At 41.9% G+C, this 22,949-nt stretch overlaps 1 protein-coding gene across 1 annotated transcript in view; it reads right to left on the bottom strand.

The window, feature by feature from the left end:
- The window catches only part of LOC136863533 (NACHT and WD repeat domain-containing protein 2), a 638,416-nt gene that overhangs the window by 409,956 nt on the left and 205,511 nt on the right, over positions 1–22,949 (bottom strand). The window contains exons 11-13 of the mRNA XM_067139918.2: positions 19,287–19,497; positions 5,339–5,583; positions 4,599–4,745 (exon numbers count right to left, since the gene is read on the bottom strand). Of these exons, the coding sequence (XP_066996019.2) occupies positions 4,599–4,745; positions 5,339–5,583; positions 19,287–19,497 (603 nt within the window). The remainder of the gene's footprint in view (positions 1–4,598; positions 4,746–5,338; positions 5,584–19,286; positions 19,498–22,949) is intronic.

The following is a 22,949-nucleotide window of genomic DNA, read 5'->3' as shown; positions in this document are numbered from 1 at the left end:
TTAACGAAACTTGCGTCTATGTGATAGATAGCAGTGAAAGTTGGTTGTCACCCGTAGTTCCAAATAGTATGGCTCATCTTGATGGCCACAATCTCCATCGTCATGACCGCACCAATAAGAGAGGTGCAGGTCTCGTTGTTTAATTTAGAATCGGCCACAAGGGTCGTATCATTTGCACCTCATCGATCGCTGAGTTACCGAGGGCAGAGTTCTTGTTCGTTGAAGTAATTGCGAGTGGACAGGAAATACTTATTGGAGTAGTTCATCGAACACATAACATATCTCACATCGCCGAATTTGAAACGTATCTCCTTAATTTACTACTAGCGTATGAATATATTAGGGGACTTTAGGACTAATTTATTTACCAAGACCAATGACACTAAGACTTCAGAAGACCTGTTTTCGTCATGTGATATGACGATCCTTCCCTCTCAGCCGACTAACCATGTGTGTACTGTTAACCACATTTCGCGTACCTTAGTTGATCTCAAAGTGACCTTATAAGACCTATCTGTGTCGGTGCGACGTAAAGCAACTACCAAAGTGACCTAGAACCCTCAGAAAGTTGTAACTTTTTTTTTTGCTAGTTGTTTTACGTCGCACCGACACAGATAGGTCTTACGGCGACGATGGGACAGGAAAGGGCTAGGAGTGGGAAGGAAGCGGCCGTGGCCTTAATTAAGGTACAGCCCCAGCATTTGCCTGGTGTGAAAATGGGAAACCACGGAAAACCATTTTCAGGGCTGCCGACAGTGGGGTTCGAACCTACTATCTCCCGAATACTGGATACTGGCCGCACTTAAGCGACTGCAGCTATCGAGCTCGGTGAAAGTTGTAACTCATGGACATATTTCAGTACTGGCCGTGTCCAGTCATGACCTCGTATTTCTTGCTCACACGCTTCGTATTCCACAACATAAACCTAGATATGTAGCATGCAGGAATTCAAAAGACATCGACATGAATCAGTTAAGATATTATGCCTACAGTCTTCCGTGCCATGAAACTTTAAAGCTAAAAGATGTTAGCAGAAAAATTAGTATATTTAATTTATTATAATAATACATAGCCTACTGTCGAATTTTTATTATGGACACTCGAGTTTAGACTTTAATTACTAACGAACCGATAGGCCTATTAAAAATTAGTTATACCAATATTTTCCTTGTTTAATTCTTCATTAGAACGTATAAGGCAAATTGCTTTTGAAGTTCATTATACATTTTTTATTTGTGGTTGTAGTAAATATTGTCCGGCTTTTTGGCTTCTTCTCTAAGAATCACACACTTAAAATTATATACATGGAAAACTACTTATCTGCAAACATTGGGTGACCTGTGCCAATTCAATCGTTATTGAATACGGACGCGAAATTTCGTGATAATTGAGGTGATGAAGTGTACGATGGTACGCAGAATAATCTCTACACAACTCAGTGTTGTGATGTGAACATTTTATGAGCACATGTTATGAATTTCTGCAGGACGCAATAAACATTAGAGTTTGGGGCAGCATTCATTATAAAATAAAAAACACTGAGATAACTTCATCCGGTCGGGAGAAGGAAAACATATGGGCGATCTCGGGAGCAAGCAAATGCCGGGGCTGTACCTTAATTAAGGCCACAGCCGCTTCCTTCCAATTCCTAGGCCTTTCCTATCCCATCGTCGCCATAAGACCTATCTGTGTCGGTGCGACGTAAAGCAAATAGCTTTTGAAAATGATAATTATTGTTGCAATTTCAGAAGTCCTCAAAGTCCGACTCCCCTTATAAACACAGGCTGAAAAGTACAAGTCCGACAGATGCAGTCTTGTCGACTGACCGAGAGAGAGTGACTAGCCAATGAGGGTGGGAGTATACGCTCTCTTCAATGTCGTGAGATTGCGCCATATGGGGGCATCTTCTATACCACTGGGATTTTCGCAGAGATCTTTAGCTCGTTCGATTCCTTTAATCATTACCGTCACAACACTGTTCCTGTTCTTCATGTAGACGTAATCGCCAATGCGTCACTTGATAATTTCCCGCAGCTCTGTAGTTCCGTCAACATTGTCACACGTGGCTGAACACCTGGTTCTAGCCCGCCAAATCATTCTAATATATTAGAAAATATATCGTCTTTAGGGCTGAAAGTCCGTACTATCGTCTAAGTAAATTTTCTCTGGTAATGTCATCTTTAATGTAGGCAAAAATGTCTCGGTTTTAACCTTTATAAGTGATGAAATATAATTTGACACCCAAATGTTCCGAAGCTCCTTCCGCCTTCATCGATGATTTGGGTCACGTAAATCCCAGAGAGCCAAAGGCCGTAGCCGTATTGAAACACTGGATCCCGTGAGATCTCTGCAGTTAAGCAACATTGGGCGAGGTCAAGATTTGGATGGGTTGCCACGCGCTGTTGGTGGGGGGTATGGGAATGGAGGAGTGGAAAGGAAAGGAACTGGCCACCCTACCGCACGTAAACTCCGGCTCAGGCACACCTCTGCGGAGGTTCGGACCTGCCTTCGGGCAGAATACACCCTTACCTTTAATCCCAGCCAAGACAATCAACACATAAGGATGTACAATATCGATTGCCTTGCTAGCTCTAAAATAACATCTGAGTCCCGCTTTCCGGAGTGCGCAAGTACTTTGCAATAGGGTAGCCAGGATCAGCCGATGAGAGGAGTTATAGTGATGACAGAATACAATGAAGGTGTTATGTGTATATGTACTGCACGCATGCAAGACTTGTCGTTTGATACCAGTGAATCGTGTTCATATTCAGATTGCAGTACACTACGAAATCGTACACTAAAATACAAAACAAGAACAGTACGATCAAGGCCAACAGTTTTATAGCGAATTGTACGTTCAGTTTACAATTTAAAATCCTACTTTCGAGGCTTCGTACAAAATATATTGAACAGACCTGTTGCTCTACAATGATGTCTCTGAATGTTTATTTAGTTTTTTTTTTTTTTTTTTTTTTTTGCTAGGGGCTTTACGTCGCACCGACACAGATAGGTCTTATGGCGACGATTAGTTTATTGTTACTGTAGTTTCTGTTTATTTTATTTTTGTAAAATTTCCATGGGGGTTGCTATCCCCCCAGTAACTCCCCCCTTCCTTGGCTACGCCCCTGGTACTATGCCTGACGATGCGATGTCTTGACCCTTTAGGATAATGGGTTCAATACGTTAGCATGTTTTAAAATGTTAACAGTTTTGTTGAGCTTTGTCTGCTCTGAGTATAGAATAGGACGAACCATACATATTAAGGGAAAGTACATATTTTCAATCATAAACAAGATATACATGATAACCATTTTCACGACACAACGTAAGCTGCTTTTCTTCAGTAAGTCTAGAGAATCAATGAAGTGTGCATTATTATTATTAGTATTATTACTGGTCATTTACCAATTACCTGTGGTCAGCACTTTGTATGGATTCAGCACAGTTTTCCACCCGGATGCCTTTCCTACCGCCAACTCTATGTAGAGCGATGTGTTCATTATTGAGTATTTACCAAGCGAGTGGCTGCATGGTTTAGGTCACGTGGCTGTAGTTTGCGTTCGGGAGATACTGGGTTCGAACCCCACTGTCGGCAGCTCTGTAAATGGTTTTCCGTGGTTTTCCATTTTCACTCCAGGCAAATGCTGGGGATGTACTTAATGCCACGGTCGTTTCCTTCCCGCTCCTAGCTCTTTCCTATCTTATCGTCAGCATAAGACCCGTCTGTGTTGGTGCGACGTAAAGCAAATGGCAAAAAATCAGTGTTTATGTGATGGTTTGTAGTGTGATGTGTTGTATGTAAGTTATGAAGACGTGTGTTATGGCAAACATATAAACCGAGCTCCCGAGCTAGAGGAATTAACCACCCGGCGAGTTGGCCGTGCGGTTAGAGGTGCGCGGCTGTGAGCTTGCATCCGGGAGATAGTGGGTTCGAATCCCACTGTCGGCAGCCCTGAAGATGGTTTCCCGTGCTTTCCCATTTTCACATCAGGCAAATGCTGGGGCTGTACCTTAATTAAGGCCACGGCCGGTTCCTTCCAACTCCTAGACCTTTCCTTTCCCATCGTCGCCATAAGACCTGTGTGTATCGGTGCGACGTAAAGACACTAGCAAAAGAAAAAAAAGAGGAATTAACCAGACACGGCTAAAATCACCGGCCCACACGGAGATCGAACCCATGGCCCTCTGAATCGAAGGCCACGAAGGAGACGTTTCAGCCAAGGAGCTGTGCATTATTATTATTATTATTATTATTATTATTATTATTATTATTATTATTATTATTATTATTATTATTATTTATTAATGGGCATAAACGTGCAGGAATTGTCAACTCACCGTAATATGTACACGGTTTTAAAACAAATGAAGCAATTTGACCATGGGTGGGCCATGCACAGTAGAGAAAGAACATCGGTGATTTAGTAGTGTGCACATAAAAAATAATCCGCTTCCGAAACGAGTGAATTTAAAGAAATAGGTGATCGTCATTTAAATGGATTTCTTCTTTAGTGGAAGTAATCAGCTCCTTCCTCATTCCCCAGTACGAGTACACTTAAGGTAACTGTAGGTGAAACAAGATTATAAGAGTCTTTTACCTGTGCCGCTGTATCTCCGTGTATTTGAAGGGCTTAGGGTTTCCACCTCCCCAGATTCCCAAGTAGTAGTCAGCAATCGACGAATGGAAGTAAAATGCCATGTTCATGTTCTTGAAGTAACGTTCCTTCGCCGTCTCTCGAAATTGTCTATAAGTAAGTACAACGAAAAATAGGTTTAGTAACAGGAACAAAATTGAAAATCCGACGAATAAATATAATAACAGCAATATGATAGACTCTAATTACAAAAGTAGTAATAATATGATCACAATCTACCAAGGCCTCTAATTCTGGGGGTGGTGATCTTTTGCAAGAACTCTTTTAGTGAAATGGGGATTAACTAAGAGGTATCTCGAATAGGATGATTATTATTGTTCGTCTCCTCCGTTCTTCAGTGGCCATGGATATTTAGATGCCTGTCTAGTGGTATGTAGCTGGACTAACGTGCTAAAATTCATATATTAAATGAAATGAAATCTTACGATGCATTTTCTGATGGTAGGTGCCCGAAATGTGGGCTTTTTCTATTCTGAAGTACGTGGAACGAGTTTAAATATTATGAGCAAATCTAGTTGAGAAACATTACAGTCAAGGTTGACCAAATATTTAGATCATTTTTACTGGTAGATAGGCCTATCTTCTCCTTGTGCTAATGTTGTACAAAGCTGCAATTATTTTCAAAATAGAGTGTAACGAATTTAAAAATGGCATTTTAAGAAACAAAACTATTGAAAGTGTACCTGTGGTACCAGTTCATGACACTGACTCCATCGGCTTCACGCTCTGACAGGTAGTTGGGTAAATCATTTCGAATACGTGTCCACAGCAGCGGAGGAATACGTCGTACTGGCGGAAGATGGTACTGGTACACATCGTCCAGAACTTTGTCATCCAGAGAAATGAGATCTTCAAGCTCAGACTCAGACAATCCACTCTTTGCTGCTGTAATGTAGGCCAGTGCGTGAAACACCAGGATTCGACCGTGCTGAGGAAAAATAAGTCATGAATTATTATGCAAGAAAATTCATCAAAGCATTATTTATCAATAGAAGAATACTGATTCCATCTAAAGTTAACCAGGAGTTTATATAAATAACAAATTACGGGAATCTTGGCTTCAAGCAAACACAAAGCCATGGAGCTGAAGCCCTGATGGGTCTTGGTCTACCAAGTGACCTTTGCTCAGTCCGAATGCCTGCAGAATGTACGCCTGATTAGTGCGACGAATCCTCTCGGCAGTTATTTTGGATTTCTAGAACGTGACCCCTATCCCACCACCAGATAGCTCTTCGATTGTTCCCATATGGGATAAATGTACCTCAAACCAGCCTTCAGATCGGGGTAAAAATTACAGACCTGTCCGGAAATGGACCTTGGAGCCTCCTAGTATGAAGTACGTGGAATGAGTTTAAATATTTTGAGCAATATTATGACCGCGCTTCTCTTTGAGTATTTATTAACAATTGACACAGAAGTAATTTAACATGATTTTTCAAAATATAACAATACACGGATAGTTAAAAGTCTCTTAACATGCAGGGAGCGCCTGCGCACTCGTATGTACGAGAAATGCTACGGCAGTCTAGAATTCTGGAATACTGTTCAATATTAAAATCGATGACTACTAAAGAAATTGAGTCCTCGTCGAAGGAATTAGTGAGATGAAATGAATGCCGTCAGACATATGATAGTAGGAAGGGAGAGGGTGAACACCGATGCTGGCACACAGCCCAAAAGGGGTCTGTTTAAGGCTTAACGTCTTCACCCGAACTTAGCCTACAAGGAATGCAAGGCCTGCCCAACAGCCACTCATAGCTGTCCGCCCTGTGGATGCTATATTTGCCGCTAGAGGCGCTGCAATTCAACCTCACATGAACTCCTCGGTTGGCGGTATTTCTACACGTTATATGCTTAATGGTGGCGTAGTATTGTTAAAATACGTCAATTATTTTACAATGGTGTACTGTTGCCTACCGTTTTGTAAACAAGGCTCTAGAAATAAAGTTCCTGGAACTAGTTTCCATGAATTCCCTTGCCAAGAGCCAACTAGGAAATTATGGATTAAAGCAATAAGCAGTCAAGGTATGGTACAGTAAAAACGCAGACCATGTGACGGCAAAAATTAGGTTACTTATTATTATTGCTCCTGTCCTGATGATAATAATATTATCTTCGATATAAATCTCCTGACCCGAGAAACGGTGTCACCGTCTAGGAATCCCGCCTCCCTCTTCAGGGAGGAATGAAAATATTTAGTTGTTACATGATCCGTAAATATTAGCATTTTATTTGGAAGGCATGTGCAATGCCGGACTCGTTGAGTGTCATGGCCATCGTATTTGGCACAAATATTGAAGTAGGTACCCACGGACTTGAAGGCTCTCTCGTACTTTTATTATTTCCGTGGTATGCTCTACACGACACTCACATTGAGAATTGCCAGTGTCGAAACTGTAATTTGAACCTTAGAATATTCGAAGAGTGCAGCTGCCCATTCCTATCACGGAGCGTAAGTTAATGTGCTTGTCTGTGCAGGAGGAAAAGAGGAATAGTTGTGGAACGTAAAGTGACATAATATATAAGTAGTTCCTTTTTACCTTTCAGTTTTTCGTGAAAATTAACCAGAAAAGGAATAAATGGTCTCATATAAGCTTCTGAATGGTTTTCTTATTTTTCGGAACAAAATAAATAAAATGTATCTTTTCCAACTGTTGCAACCGCTAATTAGTAAACGAATCGCACACGCGGATGAACCGGCAACAAGGAATCCTGAGTTAGCAAGAAATTTTTAAACATAACTGGAAAGCATCGAAAAGTAATCCGAAGGAGCACCATGCGTTTCTATGTCGAGTGCTGCAATGGCATATATTGGAGGGTATTCGGTAAGAGTTGTCGACCGAGGTCGATAGCTGCAGTCGCTTAAGTGCGGCCTGTATCCAGTATTCGGGAGATAGTATGTTCGAACCCCACTGTCGGCAGCCCTGAAAATGGTTTTCCGTTGTTTCCAATTTTCACACCAGGCAAATGCTGGGGCTGTACCTTAATTAAGGCCACGGCCGCTTCCTTCCCACTCCTAGCCATTTCCTGTTCCATCGTCGCCATAAGACATATCTGTGTCGGTGCGACGTAAAGCAACTAGCAAAAAAAAAAAAGAGTCGTCGAAGACCATATGCCATGTCAAGAGTGTGTTGATAAAATTAGTTGTATCCAGAGTCCATCTCCACTAACGTCATTAATAAAAATCAAAGACAGAGGTGGTCTCAGGTATCCAAAGCCAAGTTTTGTTTTACTGCTAATGAAACTGGGGCAAGTAACGGACGAATGACATCGGTAACGCTGGACAGTCCAAAAACAGAACAAACATTAACCGAAATACTGTTGCCACATGTTGCTAAAAATCATATTCTACAGTGTGGGAAAAGTGATCATCCTGAGGAACTAAGCAGAATAATACTGCAGAAGTTTCTGCGCCCCTCTGTCACTAACTACGCTAATGGCATGACAGATGAGTATCGCCGAGAATACTTATTGAAAAGAAAAACAATTTATGAGAAGAAAATATAAAGGAAAATCTGAAAATCTACGGTGCGGTAGTAAAAATATCTAGTGCAGACGTTATGTCCTTTTAAATGCCAGACACAAATTTCGACAGTTATGTGTGTTATCTGAAATGAAAATCCACAGCTGAATTGAACTCCTATTGGTAAGAGGTGAACATTCATTATTTTCTACTTCATTCTGCCCAGTGACGTATATAATATGCAGGAAGTATAGTGTAGCGGTAAATTTGTGCTGGTTTTAACTCCCGTTAGCAATGCTAGTGAGTGTTGATGTGAGGTGGTATACTAGCGCTGCAGTGGTCAAGACTCGCACTGCCAGGTGGACACTGTTTCTGAGTAGAGCAGTGCGAGTGAGCAGGCTTTGTATTCCTTGTAGGCTAAGATCCGACAAACGACTCACTATATGCCCTCACTCCATATGGGGATATAACTCGACACCTATGTAAATTTTGTTTAATTAAAGAAATTAATAATAATACAGTATTTCACTGGCGAAATAGTTAACAATCGTTGTATTGTTATCGATTATTGCCGTTCTTCGTATTCAAATATTGCCTTGTTGGCTACGGTCGAGAACAGTGTATAGTGTAATAACAAACAGAAAAAATAATCATATGATTCCTATATTCCGATAACTTATATGTAGTTCTGAGTAGATAGTTCAAATCCGGCGTAATTTTTACGTTGAACCCTCGATCTTTCAGTATTTAAGGGCAGTTTTAATTTCTGTTAGCTTGTAGGAAACTTACACATTTCTATAGTTATCCTATTATTCCTAGTATTTTATAATTAGGATACATCTAAGTAGAATAATTGTACTTATTTTATCTGTTAAATTTGCTGCTTGCAATATTGTTATGAATTTCTTGTGTAGTGTACATTAATTCCTACGGCTAACATATATACATCTATTTATAGAATAAGCTACTTTATTTCTGTTGATATTTCCATATTTTCACATTTCTTTCAAGAGAAAAAAGAATAGCTGAGGGAGGCAGTTGTAAGGACTGTGGGTTTGAGTGGGAAAAAAGGAAGATGAAGGAAGAGGCAGGGAGATCCGGAGAGATAATTAGGCTTGCAATGGAGGAGTACATGATACGGTAGGTAAGCAAGAAAGGGAGGGGAATAGTTGGTGGGCTAATGTTTTAAAGTGAATGAAAATGAAGTCCCAGGAGAGATATCGGAGAGGAATCGGTATGAGTCACTGTAGGTAGATCAGCAGAGGGAAGATGGAGATAGCGAGCTCGATAGCTGCAGTCGCTTAAGTGCGGCCAGTATCCAGTATTCGGGAGATAGTACGTTCGAACCCCACTGTCGGCAGCCCTGAAAATGGTTTTCCGTGGTTTCCCATTTTCACACCAGGCAAATGCTGGGGCTGTACCTTAGTTAAGGCCACGGCCGCTTCCTTCCTACTCCTAGCCCTTTCCTGTCCCATCGTCGCCGTAAGACCTATCTGTGTCGGTGCGACGTAAAACAACTAGCAAGAAGAAGAAGATGGAGATCGGGTGATTGTTAGAGAGGAGGTGCGAGGCAAGAGCAAAGGGAATCGTGGAGTAAAGTACAGGAAGAGGAACGGGAAACAGGGTAGTGAGAGGGAGAGAAGGGAGAAGGAAGTAGGTTCTGCAGGTGTCAGGGAAGTTGAGGGAGACCAGGAGCCTTTGCTATTTTAGCAAAGGGCCTACATCTAGAGAAGACGCTGAATTTTGAACAAGCCTTTCTTAGTGCACCTCTAGGACAAAAGATGAACTTACGTTCAAAATTTCAGATTTCTAGGTCTTTTGGATTTGGAGATTTCATAATCTGTGAGTAGTATTTGGCTTATACAGGGTGGTCCATCCGCCCCTTGCGATCTGGCTTTATTCAACCCACCGCGTTTACTACAATCCTGAAATATATCGGTCCCTCTCCCTAAAGCGCGGTAATATAACGTGATCCGTGGTTACCGACTAGAGGAGAGCAGGAATCGTATGCACCACAATTAATTAATTATGGTTACCATGAATGAATCCGTAAAATTAGCATAAATACGAAGAACAAGCACCTTACAACAAGAGGCGCTAACACAGACCAGAAAAAGAGTAACTACTTCCTGAATCTTTAGTAAGTTCACGAAGCATCACAAGACTCAACCTATTGTTGTCAGTTAAGGCACACAATGCTTTCAATCCACATAAATGTAGGCCTACGTAGGGACTTCGAAAAGTTAGCTACACATGTCGCCCCATGCTACGAACATTGCGCAACAAGATTGACGCATTGTCAAAAAAGATTACGTGTTACGATCTTCCTCAGACACAGTTCTGCTGCAGTGCTGATAACAGGTGCATCACGGTGTGCGAGTCAAATGGCCCGTCAACTGGAAACGTACTCCAAAGTTGAAGTACGTGGGACAGTACGATTCTTGTTGACAAAACGTCTAATTTTCACAGAGATTTACCGTGAAATTCTGGCAGAATATCAACCAAATACAATTTTGCGTCCAGCCGTAGTGAAATGGTGCCAACTATTTGACCAATGCAGCAAAGGTGTGGGGGATGCTGATCGGGAAGGAAGGCCGTCAACATCTGCCACAGATGACAATGTCCAGGCAATCGAGGAAATAATTCGAAGCAACCGCAGAGTGACTGCCGCGGACATTGCTCAATAAATGCTCATCTCAATAGGCAGTGCTCATTCCATCGACCGAGATCGTCCGCAGTATCGGAAATTGTGCTCACGCTGGGTTCCGCGATCATTTATAGCTGTACACAAAGACGCAAGGTTTATGGCGTCTCTGGGCTCCCTTCAGGGTTACTCCATGCAATGTAATGATTTCCTAAGCCACATCATTACGGGCGATGAGACATGGGTGCATCATGTCACACCTATGGAGAGTCTATGGAATGGAGACACACCTCCTGGCCTGCGTGGAAGAAAAGCAAAGTTGCACCATCAGCAGAGAAGATCACGGTCACCGTTTTCTTCGACTGTGAAGAAGTTTTGTACACAGAGTTTATGGCAAAGGGCACCACCATTAATACCGATTCTTACATTGCAACACTGACGTCGCTACACAACGACATAAAGAACAAGAGGCGTGGACAATTAAGAAAAGGCATTACTCCCCAGCACGACAATGCAACATCCCATACCGAGCACACAATACAAGCTTTGCTTCAGCGTTTCCGAAGAGAGACACGGAAGCATCCACCATACAGTCCAGATCTTGCACCATGCGATTTGCATCTTTTCGGTAAGTTGAAAGAACATCTGGGGGAAAGAGATTTTCCAGCGATGAGGAAGTTCACGCTGCGGTTCTCCAATGGCTCTGTCATATATGGGCGGATTTCTATCGTCGAGGAATTGAACGATTGGTAGCAGAGACTTGGTGACTATGTTGAAAAATAGTGTCATGTATTTGCGTCACTTTGTAATGCAGTGAAGCATTCGATAAAAGTTACTCGGCATCCATAATAATGTGTAACTTACTTTTAGAAGTTTCCTCGTATTTCTCGTAAGACATCTTACACATTGTTGGCAAATCTGACCTTGTAAGTTGTTTAACCGGAATAAGTCGCGAGTTAACCGACTTTGAACGAGGGATGATCACCGGCGTACGGCGCATGGGTCATAGCATTGCGGAGATTACACGCGAATTCGGGTTTCCGAGGTAACAGTGTCAAGGGTGGATCTTCAGTATCGCAGAGAGAAAGTTACCACTCACGAAAACCACAGACCATCTGCATCCCTTTCTGTCCCTAGAGCACCCTGATGGAGATGCCATGTTTCAGCAGGACATTGTGCTATGTCACCGCTCTGTTGTAGCACGCAGGTGGTTAGAGGAGCACTCCAGTGAAATTACGACCGTGGATTGGCCCTCCAGATCTCCCGATCTAATCAAATCGAGCATTTATGGGATGCTGCCGATGCTGTTGAACATTCCATGAACCCTGCACCAAGTACACAAAATCAATCGTGGGTGGCAGTGCAAGATGCGTGGGTCCAGATCCAACCAGAACGATTCCAACACCTTGTAGAGTCGATGCCTCACCGTATTTCTGCCGTTTTGAGGGCTCGCGGAAGGGGAACTCGTTATTAACATCACATTCAGTGTCTTCTCATGACTTTCGGCCACTCAGTATATATGAGTCGTATGGTTTCAAAAGGGGCCTCCTCCAAAATTTATAATTTTTTACTTAGTGATACTAGCGCCATCCTCCTGAAAGCTTGCATGAAAATTAGCATGGAGCATGTTCCAGAATGCACCCATTTCGACGTAATTGCATAATAAATATCGGAATTTGTTCCTTATCCGACATCCTGTTTTCTCCACAAAGTTCCTTATCCAGTTTGCTTCAAACTCGTCCTTTTCCTCGGTTAATGGGGTAGCTGTTATTGAAGTGTGTTCCATAATAGACCTTCCTCTTTATAATTTTCGTTTATTGCACATTACTGAGCGTTATTTCAATATTATTTGCCGCTAGGTTGGTAGAAGTGCCTACAGTAGAATTGTCGTTAGAATAGTGGGCTATGAAGTGCCATTTTAATAAAGAGAGTTTATTTAGCATTGTCGGACAGCAAGTACTTAAAGTACTTAAATATTTATCGACAAGAAAATTATTAGTAATGTACTGGTCCAGCAACCAAGAAGGGGAAGAAAATGAACTAGAGATCCAAATAATTGGGAAATACAGGAAAATGTTGTACAGATAAGAGCTCTGGTAATATTTATGTGTAACGAAATGCCAATAGCTTTTCTATATTGTCCTTAGGTTTAACCTTTAATTTTCAAAACCCTTACTTTTTTCTGAATTGAACATTAGTTTACGGATGGCGTTAAAGATACTTTCAATGACATTTCTGTATATCTTATTTTTATGTTACAGGTATTCTTCTAAAGGATCTCCTGGTCTTCCTTGTTGTGGTAATGATTCACATTCTTTCAAGTGTTCAAAACTTTCGAGAAGATTATAGAGTAATAAATCAGATAGAGGATTGTGAGCGACTGCAAAGATACCTCTCTCAACCGGACGAGTTGACCGTGCGGTTAGGGGCGTTCAGCTGTGAGCTCGCATCCGAGAGATAGTGGATTCGAATCCCACTGTCGGCAGCCCTGAAGATGGATTTCCGTGGTTTCTCATTTTCACACCAGGCAAATGCTGGGGCTGTACCTTAATTAAGGCCACGGCCGCTTCCTTCCCATTCCTAAGTATTTCCTATTCCATCGTCGCCATAAGACCTACCTGTGTCGGTGCGACGTAAAGCAAATAGAAAAATATACCTCTGTAATATTTCGAGATGGACAACAGACAGTGGTATCATGGTAGACGAGGTGAAAATCCAGGCTGAAAGTTTCATCAACACGAGAAGTGCTCTGCATTTTAAAATTCTTGAAGTAGAGTTTATCTTCCCAGTTACGGGTCACTCTTTTATTCCGCCGGACTGAGTATTCGCTCGCATAGAGAAAGTTATTAGGAAGTTCTTATGAAGACATATATTCTGATCATGGTACGTTGTTCACATTTGATTCAGATCCAGTGCCAGTGTACGATTGGAAGTGTCAAATAAATGCAAGCATGAAAGCACCAGGCTCTTGACATTTTAAGCTCCAATCATGAAAATGGTCATTATCAAAGGGTTTGGTAATAATCTAGTGAATGGAGAAACATTGTACAGGACTGACGTTATGCGGGTCGTCCACGCTCGGCTCGAACACTACAGTTTGAGGAGGACGTGCTGACAGTGTTCGAAGAGGGACCAAACCACCAGCACTCGGCAAGTGGCAAGGACGGTGCACACAGGTAAAAGTGTCGTATGGCGTATTGTCCATGAACAGCAGCTCCATCCATACCATCAGCAGAAAGTTCCAGGCATTAGGGGAGGAGGACTACCCACGACGAGTACAGTTAGCGCAGTGGTATTTACTACAATGCATACTCCAATCACAATTCGCGAGCTTGGTGCTAATCACGGATGAATGCACTCTTACTAGAGACGGCGTATTAAACATGCACAGCATGCATGTTTGGGCGGACGAAAATCCGCGTGCGCAGGTGATTCGAAATCGCCAACACAGGTTCGGTGTTAACATCTGTGCTGAGATAATTGGTGACCATATCATTGGGCCATATCTGCTACCAAACAGACTGACAGGACAGATCTACCTCACATTTATTAGTGACGTTTTGCCTACCCTAATGGGTTAAATGCCACTAAATTTTCTGCAGGTAATGTGGCTGCAACACGACGGAACTCCAGCACACTTTGATGTAAATGTGCGGAATCACCTCAACGTCGCATATCCAGATCGATTGATTGGTAGAGGTGGACCAGTTCCATTGCCAGCACGGTCGCCACATTTGGCACCTCTCGACTACTTTCTGAGGGGTAGTATGAAGAATATGGTGAATGACACTCCTGTAACTTCAGCGGCGGACATTATTGCTCGAGTCCACGGAGCGATTGAAATTCTTCAAAGTCAACCACACGTATTGGGTCACGTGCGTGAGGCTCAGCACCGCCGATGTAGGCTCTGCAATGATGTAGCAGGTACACAGTTCGAACCCCGTTTGTAATGAGCCCGTCATGTTGGGTTTATTGACGACAAGCGGAACGCACACTCATCTCACACTTCGATACGCTACAGCGTCCAAGCCGTACGTTTCTAGATATGGATTCCTTCTTGAAAAACGATCAGTTTGCCTGCCCGTACAACATACTAAGCGTTGTCGGTGTTATTGTGTATACACAGGTGACTCAAAAGTTCGTTAACATTTGATGAGGCAATACTTCACGGAATATTGGAGGTAGAGAGGTAATAATTGACACACGTGATTGGCATGACATAGGGTTTTATTGACACCAAAATAAAGTACACAAAATGACCAACAGATGGTGCTTCATACGATACACAAGCAATAATTAGCATAACCATCGAGGTTTAGCAAAGACATGATGATAGCACATGATCAAATGTCGGCAGTCATTCATCAACAATATCTGTCGTCGAGGGACAATGTTGTGAACAGCACTGTACAACATATCCGTAGGAATGGTCAGAAATTGCCGTCGGATGTTGTCCTTTGGCATCCCTAACGAAGTCGGACGATCGCGGCAGACTTGCGACTTTATTTTCGTGTCAATAAAACCCCATTTAATGCCCATCATGTGTATCAATTATTTCCTCTCTGCCTCCAATATACCGTGAGGTATTATCTCATCAAATATTAACATATTTTGGGTCACCCTATATATAGATAAATATCACTACTCCAGAGTGATGTAGGAAGGGCACGTTAGTGGGAAAGTGTGCAAGGCAATGACAGCCGCTCAGCTAGCGTGTAGGAGCTCTACCCGTGTTGTCCCCTTCGTCTACCATCAAGGTAACCTGCCCCGGACTAGTCAGTCGCGCCCAGACGACTTAAACTATGAAAATAACTTAAATTTACACCCTGGATTTGATGGGGAACATATCTCTAATATGGACAAGACGAGGTCAACTAATAGCTATAAATGATGCAAGTTTAGGCATGACGTCAGTTTAGAGGAAAACACATTCATTAAAAACAAACAAGAAATGCGAAAGGTGTAGAAAAATTATCAAAAGTGACAAGAAAATACATGAATCAGATCCTTCTCACAGGTTATAGAGCCCATATTGAGGGTCAAAGTATAATAATATAATTAATCAAGTTTATGCCGATACATATACGTAACATTTAGCAAGAAATTTCCTGAACTTTGCACTTTAACACCGTGACATCCATGACGCACCACGCTTCTGGCTGGTTTGTTAATTGTTTCCACTTCAGACGAGTATTTCCCCTTTCTTGCATACTTTACATTGCAGTGGGCGTTCCTAACCTTAAAAGAAAAAAGTGTTTAATGCGCTACGGGGTGAAAATAACTCATCTAACTGTACACATAAAACCACGCTGAGTGGTAAAACATCCTACCAAAATATACACTTCGATAACGAGTATCCACTTGAACACAAATTACCTGTGGATCGGAGCAACACACGATAAAAATCACATAAATGGCAAAAATATACACAAATCAAAAAACAAAAACATGTCATATTTTCTCTGGCATCAGGAGGAAAAGCATGCCGCATTCAGGCAACTCTCAGTCACACAGTCTCCATGGAAAATATTAATGGAATAAATTTCACACTCTTAGCAATCACTTCCAATTCAACGTAGGTTCCTGAAATAGATAACATGACACAAAACCAATTATCTGGTGGATCTTACAATGTCAAGCCTAAATCAACGTGGGTTCCTGAAATAAAATCCATGGCACAAAATTCAAGATAAAAATACAAAGTGGGCTTTGATTTTCATCACATAACTCAACGCTGGTCTCTGAAAAAGATTACATGACACAAATAATCCTCAGCGCGGTCATATCATAAAGGACTGGTCAAACTCTAAGCGTCGCGCTATAAAAGTCTCGTCTACAGCATCAACCGTAGTGACTTGGACAAATTACCATTAAAATAAACCAAATAGGCCGCTATACAAAACTCTCCTCGGTAGATACACAAATTATCCTCGCCTACCATACGGATGAATGACTCAAAAGCGGAGATTCAGTCTCCCAAAATTTTCAGCAAATACCAAAAATATCCGGGGTCCAACCCTTAACACACGCTGCTCACAAGTCTACCCGAGGCAAGTTACTCAAACATGAAAATGCAGGCCTTTAAGAATGTGGAACGCTGTCCCCTACTCATCATCACACAATAAATCACATGTCCTAAAGTTGCCAAATCTGATACAAATATAAATGACATCGTCTTACTCTCGCCCTCTAAAAACACCATAACACGCTGGTCACATACAAGAGCACTCGTTAAGTTAAACTTTAAACAAAATGACTAACTCTGCTATAATACAATAACTAGAAAACTGAGGAATTACCACCATAGACAATAATTCGTGTTTGAAAATCTGAAAGTTACTGAAATATCTTACTTGTTCAACTCGAGAAAATCGCATTAATAGTAATAATAAGAACAAGATTTAAAGAAATGTGATTCTAATATTCGAAACCTGAAACACGAAACTGCGATCGATGGAACTGTAAACCAGTCACAAATTCACACCAATACTGACAACGGGCTCTTGACGCTACAAAAAGTACACTCATATTTACATTCAAATAATCATGAAGATGACGCTAACAAAGGTCGTGGATCCAAGCCCCGCACACACATTTTCATCCAAACTTCATGCAATAAATCGGAAAAATGTGACGCCATGTTCTCACATACTTTGAAATCCCATTATCTAATGAACTAGCCTTTCCTGACTTTAAATCCCTTTTACATTTACATCTAAGCCCCAAGACGTTCACTGCGTCTCAAACATCAAAGAAAAACAAATTATGAAATATAGCTAAAGGCAGGAATCTGACATTAAAAAATTACATTAACCACTCAGCTATAGAATCACGATAAAAGAAAAAGGCAAACTGTGACCTCATGCCATCGGTCCACATGCACTTTAGAGCTATTTACATTTAAATACACAAGCTTCTCTACAGTTTAGTGAGATAGGACGTAGTCCTGCCAACCAACAGCTAAACCTACTGAAATTAAATAATAAACCCTAACCTATCCCCTTTGCCACATTAAAACACGTGCACAAGTACATTATGACATTGCAAATCTAACACTCATCTTCTGTCGATACTGTCAACTGCTTTCGGTCAGCCGGCTCCCATTCCTTTTTAGCCAGCCATTCTCCCTGTGATGTCTTCAAACTGAAACTCGTGCAGTCCGTGGATCTCCATCCTGGCGTAGAAATTAAGTTCCCGATGTCTTGCTGCTTCTGCTGGTTCGGAACTTGACTACAACATCCTGTTCATTCACGGTATTACAACTGGGTCTATCGTCGCCATAAGACCTACCCCATCCGTGTCGGTGCGACGTAAAGCAAAGTAGCAAAAAAACTGGGTCAAAGCAACCTGCCACATATTATTAAAACACTCGGTCGTAGTTTTTCCCGTGACCGTGAAAACCAGTTCTCATTCAGCCGCGCGAAACTCATTGCTTATCTAACACCGTAACTATATCAATTCCCCCCCCCTCACTCCGTACTTCACCCTACTATGTCACAACTTTACATATAGTAACAGTAGACAATGCTGGACTAGAAACTGTACTAATTAGCCGATGTTCCTGTCCCATGAAAATCTACTTTACTCCACCCAGGTATAAATTTGAAATACGCAGGCAACTATACGTGTAAATGTTCATATCAAATTCTTCTTTCCAAATATATTTTGCAGACACTAAAATGCCGAATTTATCAGAGTTCACTTCCCCCCAGAAATGTTAGTTCGTTATGATCAAGTTGTTATCTTGGCATTGTTCTTGCAGGTCCTCGTGCCTACAAAATATTCTTAGCTCGCTTCTAATGATGAAAAACTAAATCTGAGCATATTGAGCTCTTGTTAGTATGTCCCAACACACGAGCAAGACTTATGATACTTGACTTCTTTAACTCCGCACACGTGGTAAGTAGAAACTTCTTCTCACGACTTGACTACTTAGAAGACTCCTGCCGAATAGACAGCTAAGCCACGCGCTGGTCACTTATATTCATTTACCTCCACAGCCGTTGACCTACGCTCGTTCCGGGCCCATCTCCCGTTTTAGCCATTGTCTTTCCAATATTGAAATTATGCTACCTTTCCATTGGTTCAAATCACCGCGGCACATACGCTTACTTTAAACTCATGCCATATGACATTCTAGCCTCGTGTCGGGCTTCCGTAATGTGATCCATTGGTCTCTGCCATGGTATTCCGTCATTCCCTTGTTCTGAAGCACGTTCGTGAAGGTCCTGCACGCGCCAGGTAACAACACTTCTTTCTTAATTTAACTTGTGGACAAGAGACCACCGGCGACCAAACTTCCTGTCGAATTGTGAAACGTATGCTCTGGTCACTCCAAATTACCAAGACTTGATAAAACGAATGTTCACTCTACTCTCAATAAACGACAGTACAGCATTAAATGAGCACTTTAATAAAGGCCCAGTGTGTGAGATCCTTGCCCGCCCATGTTCTGGAGGTTGTAAAATTCACTACACATTTTTTCACTCTTCCACTTAACTTTAACCTGAAAATATTTGCTTACCTGTTTCTCAATTCGCTCAAAGAGCATCATAATGGAATCCATAACAGTGGATGCCAGATGTGTATCTTGAGGTTTAGTGTAGCTCCTCCAACGGCAAATTTCTGCAAAGACCAGCTTTACAAAAATAGGAAGGGAACACTGGCCAATGGCGTTCGCCACAAGCCGCCACTGATAATTAGTCAAATCTCGACAAGCCGTTTTCATCCACATTCTGGAATAGAATATTCCGAGTGAGTTACCGAACATTTCATACAAGTAAGTAAGCAACACGTTTTATTTCATAAAGTTCTTGTTTACTTCCAAAGAGGTGTATTATTTTCTTTGCCACATTAGTTTTAGTTAAGTTGAATTAAAATGCAACCTCGCATAAGGCTAATTTAAAACAAACCCTCACTAAGTTATTATTCACACACACATACATACACTCACACACACACCAGAGAAAGGAAAGTGTAAGACTCACTGTAAACTAGAACTTTTCAATTGTGATGCAGCACAAGCAAAATCATACTTCTGTTTTTTCTTTCCTTCCAGTAGGAAATACAATTCTGTATACTTTATACATAGACTTCAGCTCTCTACCTGCAAAGTTACATGTTTCATAGTATGTCAAACGTTTCTAGAAAATTGCACTGAAAGTTTAAGACAAGAAAAATGTCTGTAACGGTACAAGAATATCTTTAGATTTATGTTTAACGATTATTAGGCTCTATTTTAAATTAAGATAGCAGTAGTATAATAGGCGGGTTCTGCCGCCACCTCCACCTCAGGCTCCCAGTGGCCACCTCCACCTCCACCTCAGCCAGAGGCCTCCCAGTGGCCACCTCCACCTCCACCTCAGCCAGAGGCCTCCCAGTGGCCACCTCCACCTCCACCTCAGCCAGAGGCCTCCCAGTGGCCACCTCCACCTCAGCCAGAGGCCTCTTCCAGTGCTGCCAACTTAACCTAACTAGCGCGAAATTTGAATTTGTAAACAAAGCCACGTGCTTTTTGACAGACAACAACGCACCGCTAACCTCAGTACTGCCATCTTGACGGGCCTAAACCTCAGTAGTGCCAACTTAACCTCACTAGCGCGAGGTAAACAAAGCCACGTGCTTTTTGACAGCCACGTGCTTTTTGACAGATTTGTAAACAAAGCCACGTGCTTTTTGACAGACAACAACGCATCGCAAACCTCAGTACTACCATCTTGACGGGCCTAAACCCCAGTAGTGCCAACTTAACCTAACTAGCATGAGGTAAACAAAGCCACGTGTTTTTTGACAGCCACGTGCTTTTTGACAGATTTGTAAACAAAGCCACGTGCTTTTTGACAGACAACAACGCATCGCTAACCTCAGTACTGCCATCTTGACGGGAATAAACCTCGGTGGTACCAACTTAACCTAACTAGCTCGAGATAAACAAAGCCACGTGCTTTTTGACAGCTGTCATCCGCCATCTTTAAACTACAGAGCGCTGTGCTGCCCTCTTTCGTCACCTGTCATCGGCAGTGCAGCCATCTTGGCGGGCCTAAACCTTAGTGCTACCAACTTAACCTCACTAGCTCGAGATAAACAAATCCACGTGCTTTTTGACAGCTACGTGCTTTTTTGACAGCTGTCATCCGCCATCTTTAATCCATAGAGCACAGTGCTGCCCTCTTTAGCTACTTACCTTTGAAATGTGGTGGCGGATAATTTGAAAAAATGCTTTTTTGACAGCAGTCATCTTTGAGCGCCGTGCTACACTCTTTAGCTAGTTACCTTTGAAATGTGGTGGCAGGCAATTCCACATGACAGCAGTCATGTTTAATCAAGAGAGCACCGTGCTGCCCTCTATGTGGTGGCGGCAAATTGAAAAATTCTACATGCTCTTGTTTGGAAACAAACTCACGCGCTTTTTTGACAGCCGTCATCCGCCATCTTTAATCAACAGAGCACAGTGCTGTACTCTTTAGCTAGATACCTTTGAAATGTGGTGGCGGCAATTTGAAAAATTCTATGTGCTCTTGTTGGGAAACAAAGCCACGTGCTTTTTTGACAGCTGTCATCCGCCATCTTTAATCAGTAGAGCACTGTGCTGCTATCATGCGGGCAATTTCGTCAGCTGTCATCCGCCATCTTTAATCCAGAGAGAACAGTGCTGCACTCTATGTGGTGGCGGTAAATTCCACGTGCTTTACAAACCCATGTGCTTTTCTGACAGCTGTCATCCGCCATCTTTAATCTAGAGAGAACAGTGCTGCACTCTATGTGGTGGCGGTAAATTCCACGTGCTTTACAAACCTATGCGCTTTTCTGTCATCCACCATCTTTAATCTAGAGAGAACAGTGCTGCACTCTATGTGGTGGCGGCAAATTCTACGTGCTCTTATTTGGAAACAAATTCTACTCGCTCTTCAGCTGTCATCCACCATCTTTAATCAAGAGAGCACCGTGCTGCCCTCTTTGTGGTGGCGGATAATTTGAAAAAATTCTTTTCGACAAGCAGCCATCTTTAATCCAGAGAGAACAGTGCTGCCCTCTTTAGCTACTTACCTTTGAGGCGGTTAATTTGAAAAATTCTATTTAACAAGCTGCCATCTTTAATGAAAAGAGCATCGTGGTGCTATCTTGCGGGTAATATTTTACGTCACAGCTGTCATCCACCATCTTGCATTGCTAACCTTAGTGCTGCCCTCTTTAGCTACTTACCTTTGAAACAAAAAATCTATTTGACAAGCTGTCATCCGCCATCTTTAATCCAGAGAGAACAGTGCTGCACTCTATGTGGTGGCGGATAACTTGAAAAAATCTTTTTGACAAGCAGCCATCTTTAATCAACAGAGCACCGTGCTGACATCTTTAGCTACCGCCATCTTACATCGCTTACCTCGCTGCTGCACTCTATGTGGTGGCGGTAAATTCGAACAAGTTTAATCACGCATCGGGAAAGCTAGAGTAAGCACGTGCTGCAGTGATGACGTCATCATGCATGTTTAGACTTGTCCGTTTTCTTAAGAGTAAGTCGGTGTAAAGGAATGTGGTAGCGGTAAATTCGAACAAGTTTAAACATGCATCGGGAAAGCTAGAGTAAGCAAGTGCTGTTGTGATGACGTCATTGTGCATGTTTAGACCTGATCGTTTTTCTTAAGAGTAAGTCGGAGTAAAGCAATGCAATAAGTACAACATTTTTTGAATGCGATCAAATATTTATTTACAAATGTACTACAACAGTGTTCGTTTTTGCTGCTGACAAGGTTAGTGTGCTTCTTAACAACGTATGCTTCTGAAATGCCTCCTGCAACATTCAAATTAAACAAAGCATTTAGAAATATATTATACTAAGTATGTTATGCTTTACAGAGAAGATCATATACTTCTTACCTTGCTGTTATTCCTTTTCGGAATCATCATCATCATCATCATCATGAGGTACTAGAGAAAGTTCATTCATACACTGTGTACAGTGTTCAATCCTAGGATTTGGTCCATCCCAATCATCATCACCATTTTCTCCTCGATGCTTGTAATGTCGTTCACAAGTTCTGCATAAAGCTACTTCGATTGACATCTTACTGTGTAGAGGAAGGATGTCCCAAAAATTATGTACGTAAGAGGCAGCGTACGTATATAAAAATCCTGGTGGTAAGTATTGAATAAGATGTTTCGGCATCGACGATCTACGTTTATAGAACAT

Source organism: Anabrus simplex, chromosome 2, assembly GCF_040414725.1.
Source record: "Anabrus simplex isolate iqAnaSimp1 chromosome 2, ASM4041472v1, whole genome shotgun sequence".
NCBI lineage: Eukaryota > Metazoa > Arthropoda > Insecta > Orthoptera > Tettigoniidae > Anabrus > Anabrus simplex.
The sequence above is the reverse complement of the archived record's forward strand: the minus strand, read 5'-3'. Positions and strand labels throughout refer to the sequence as shown.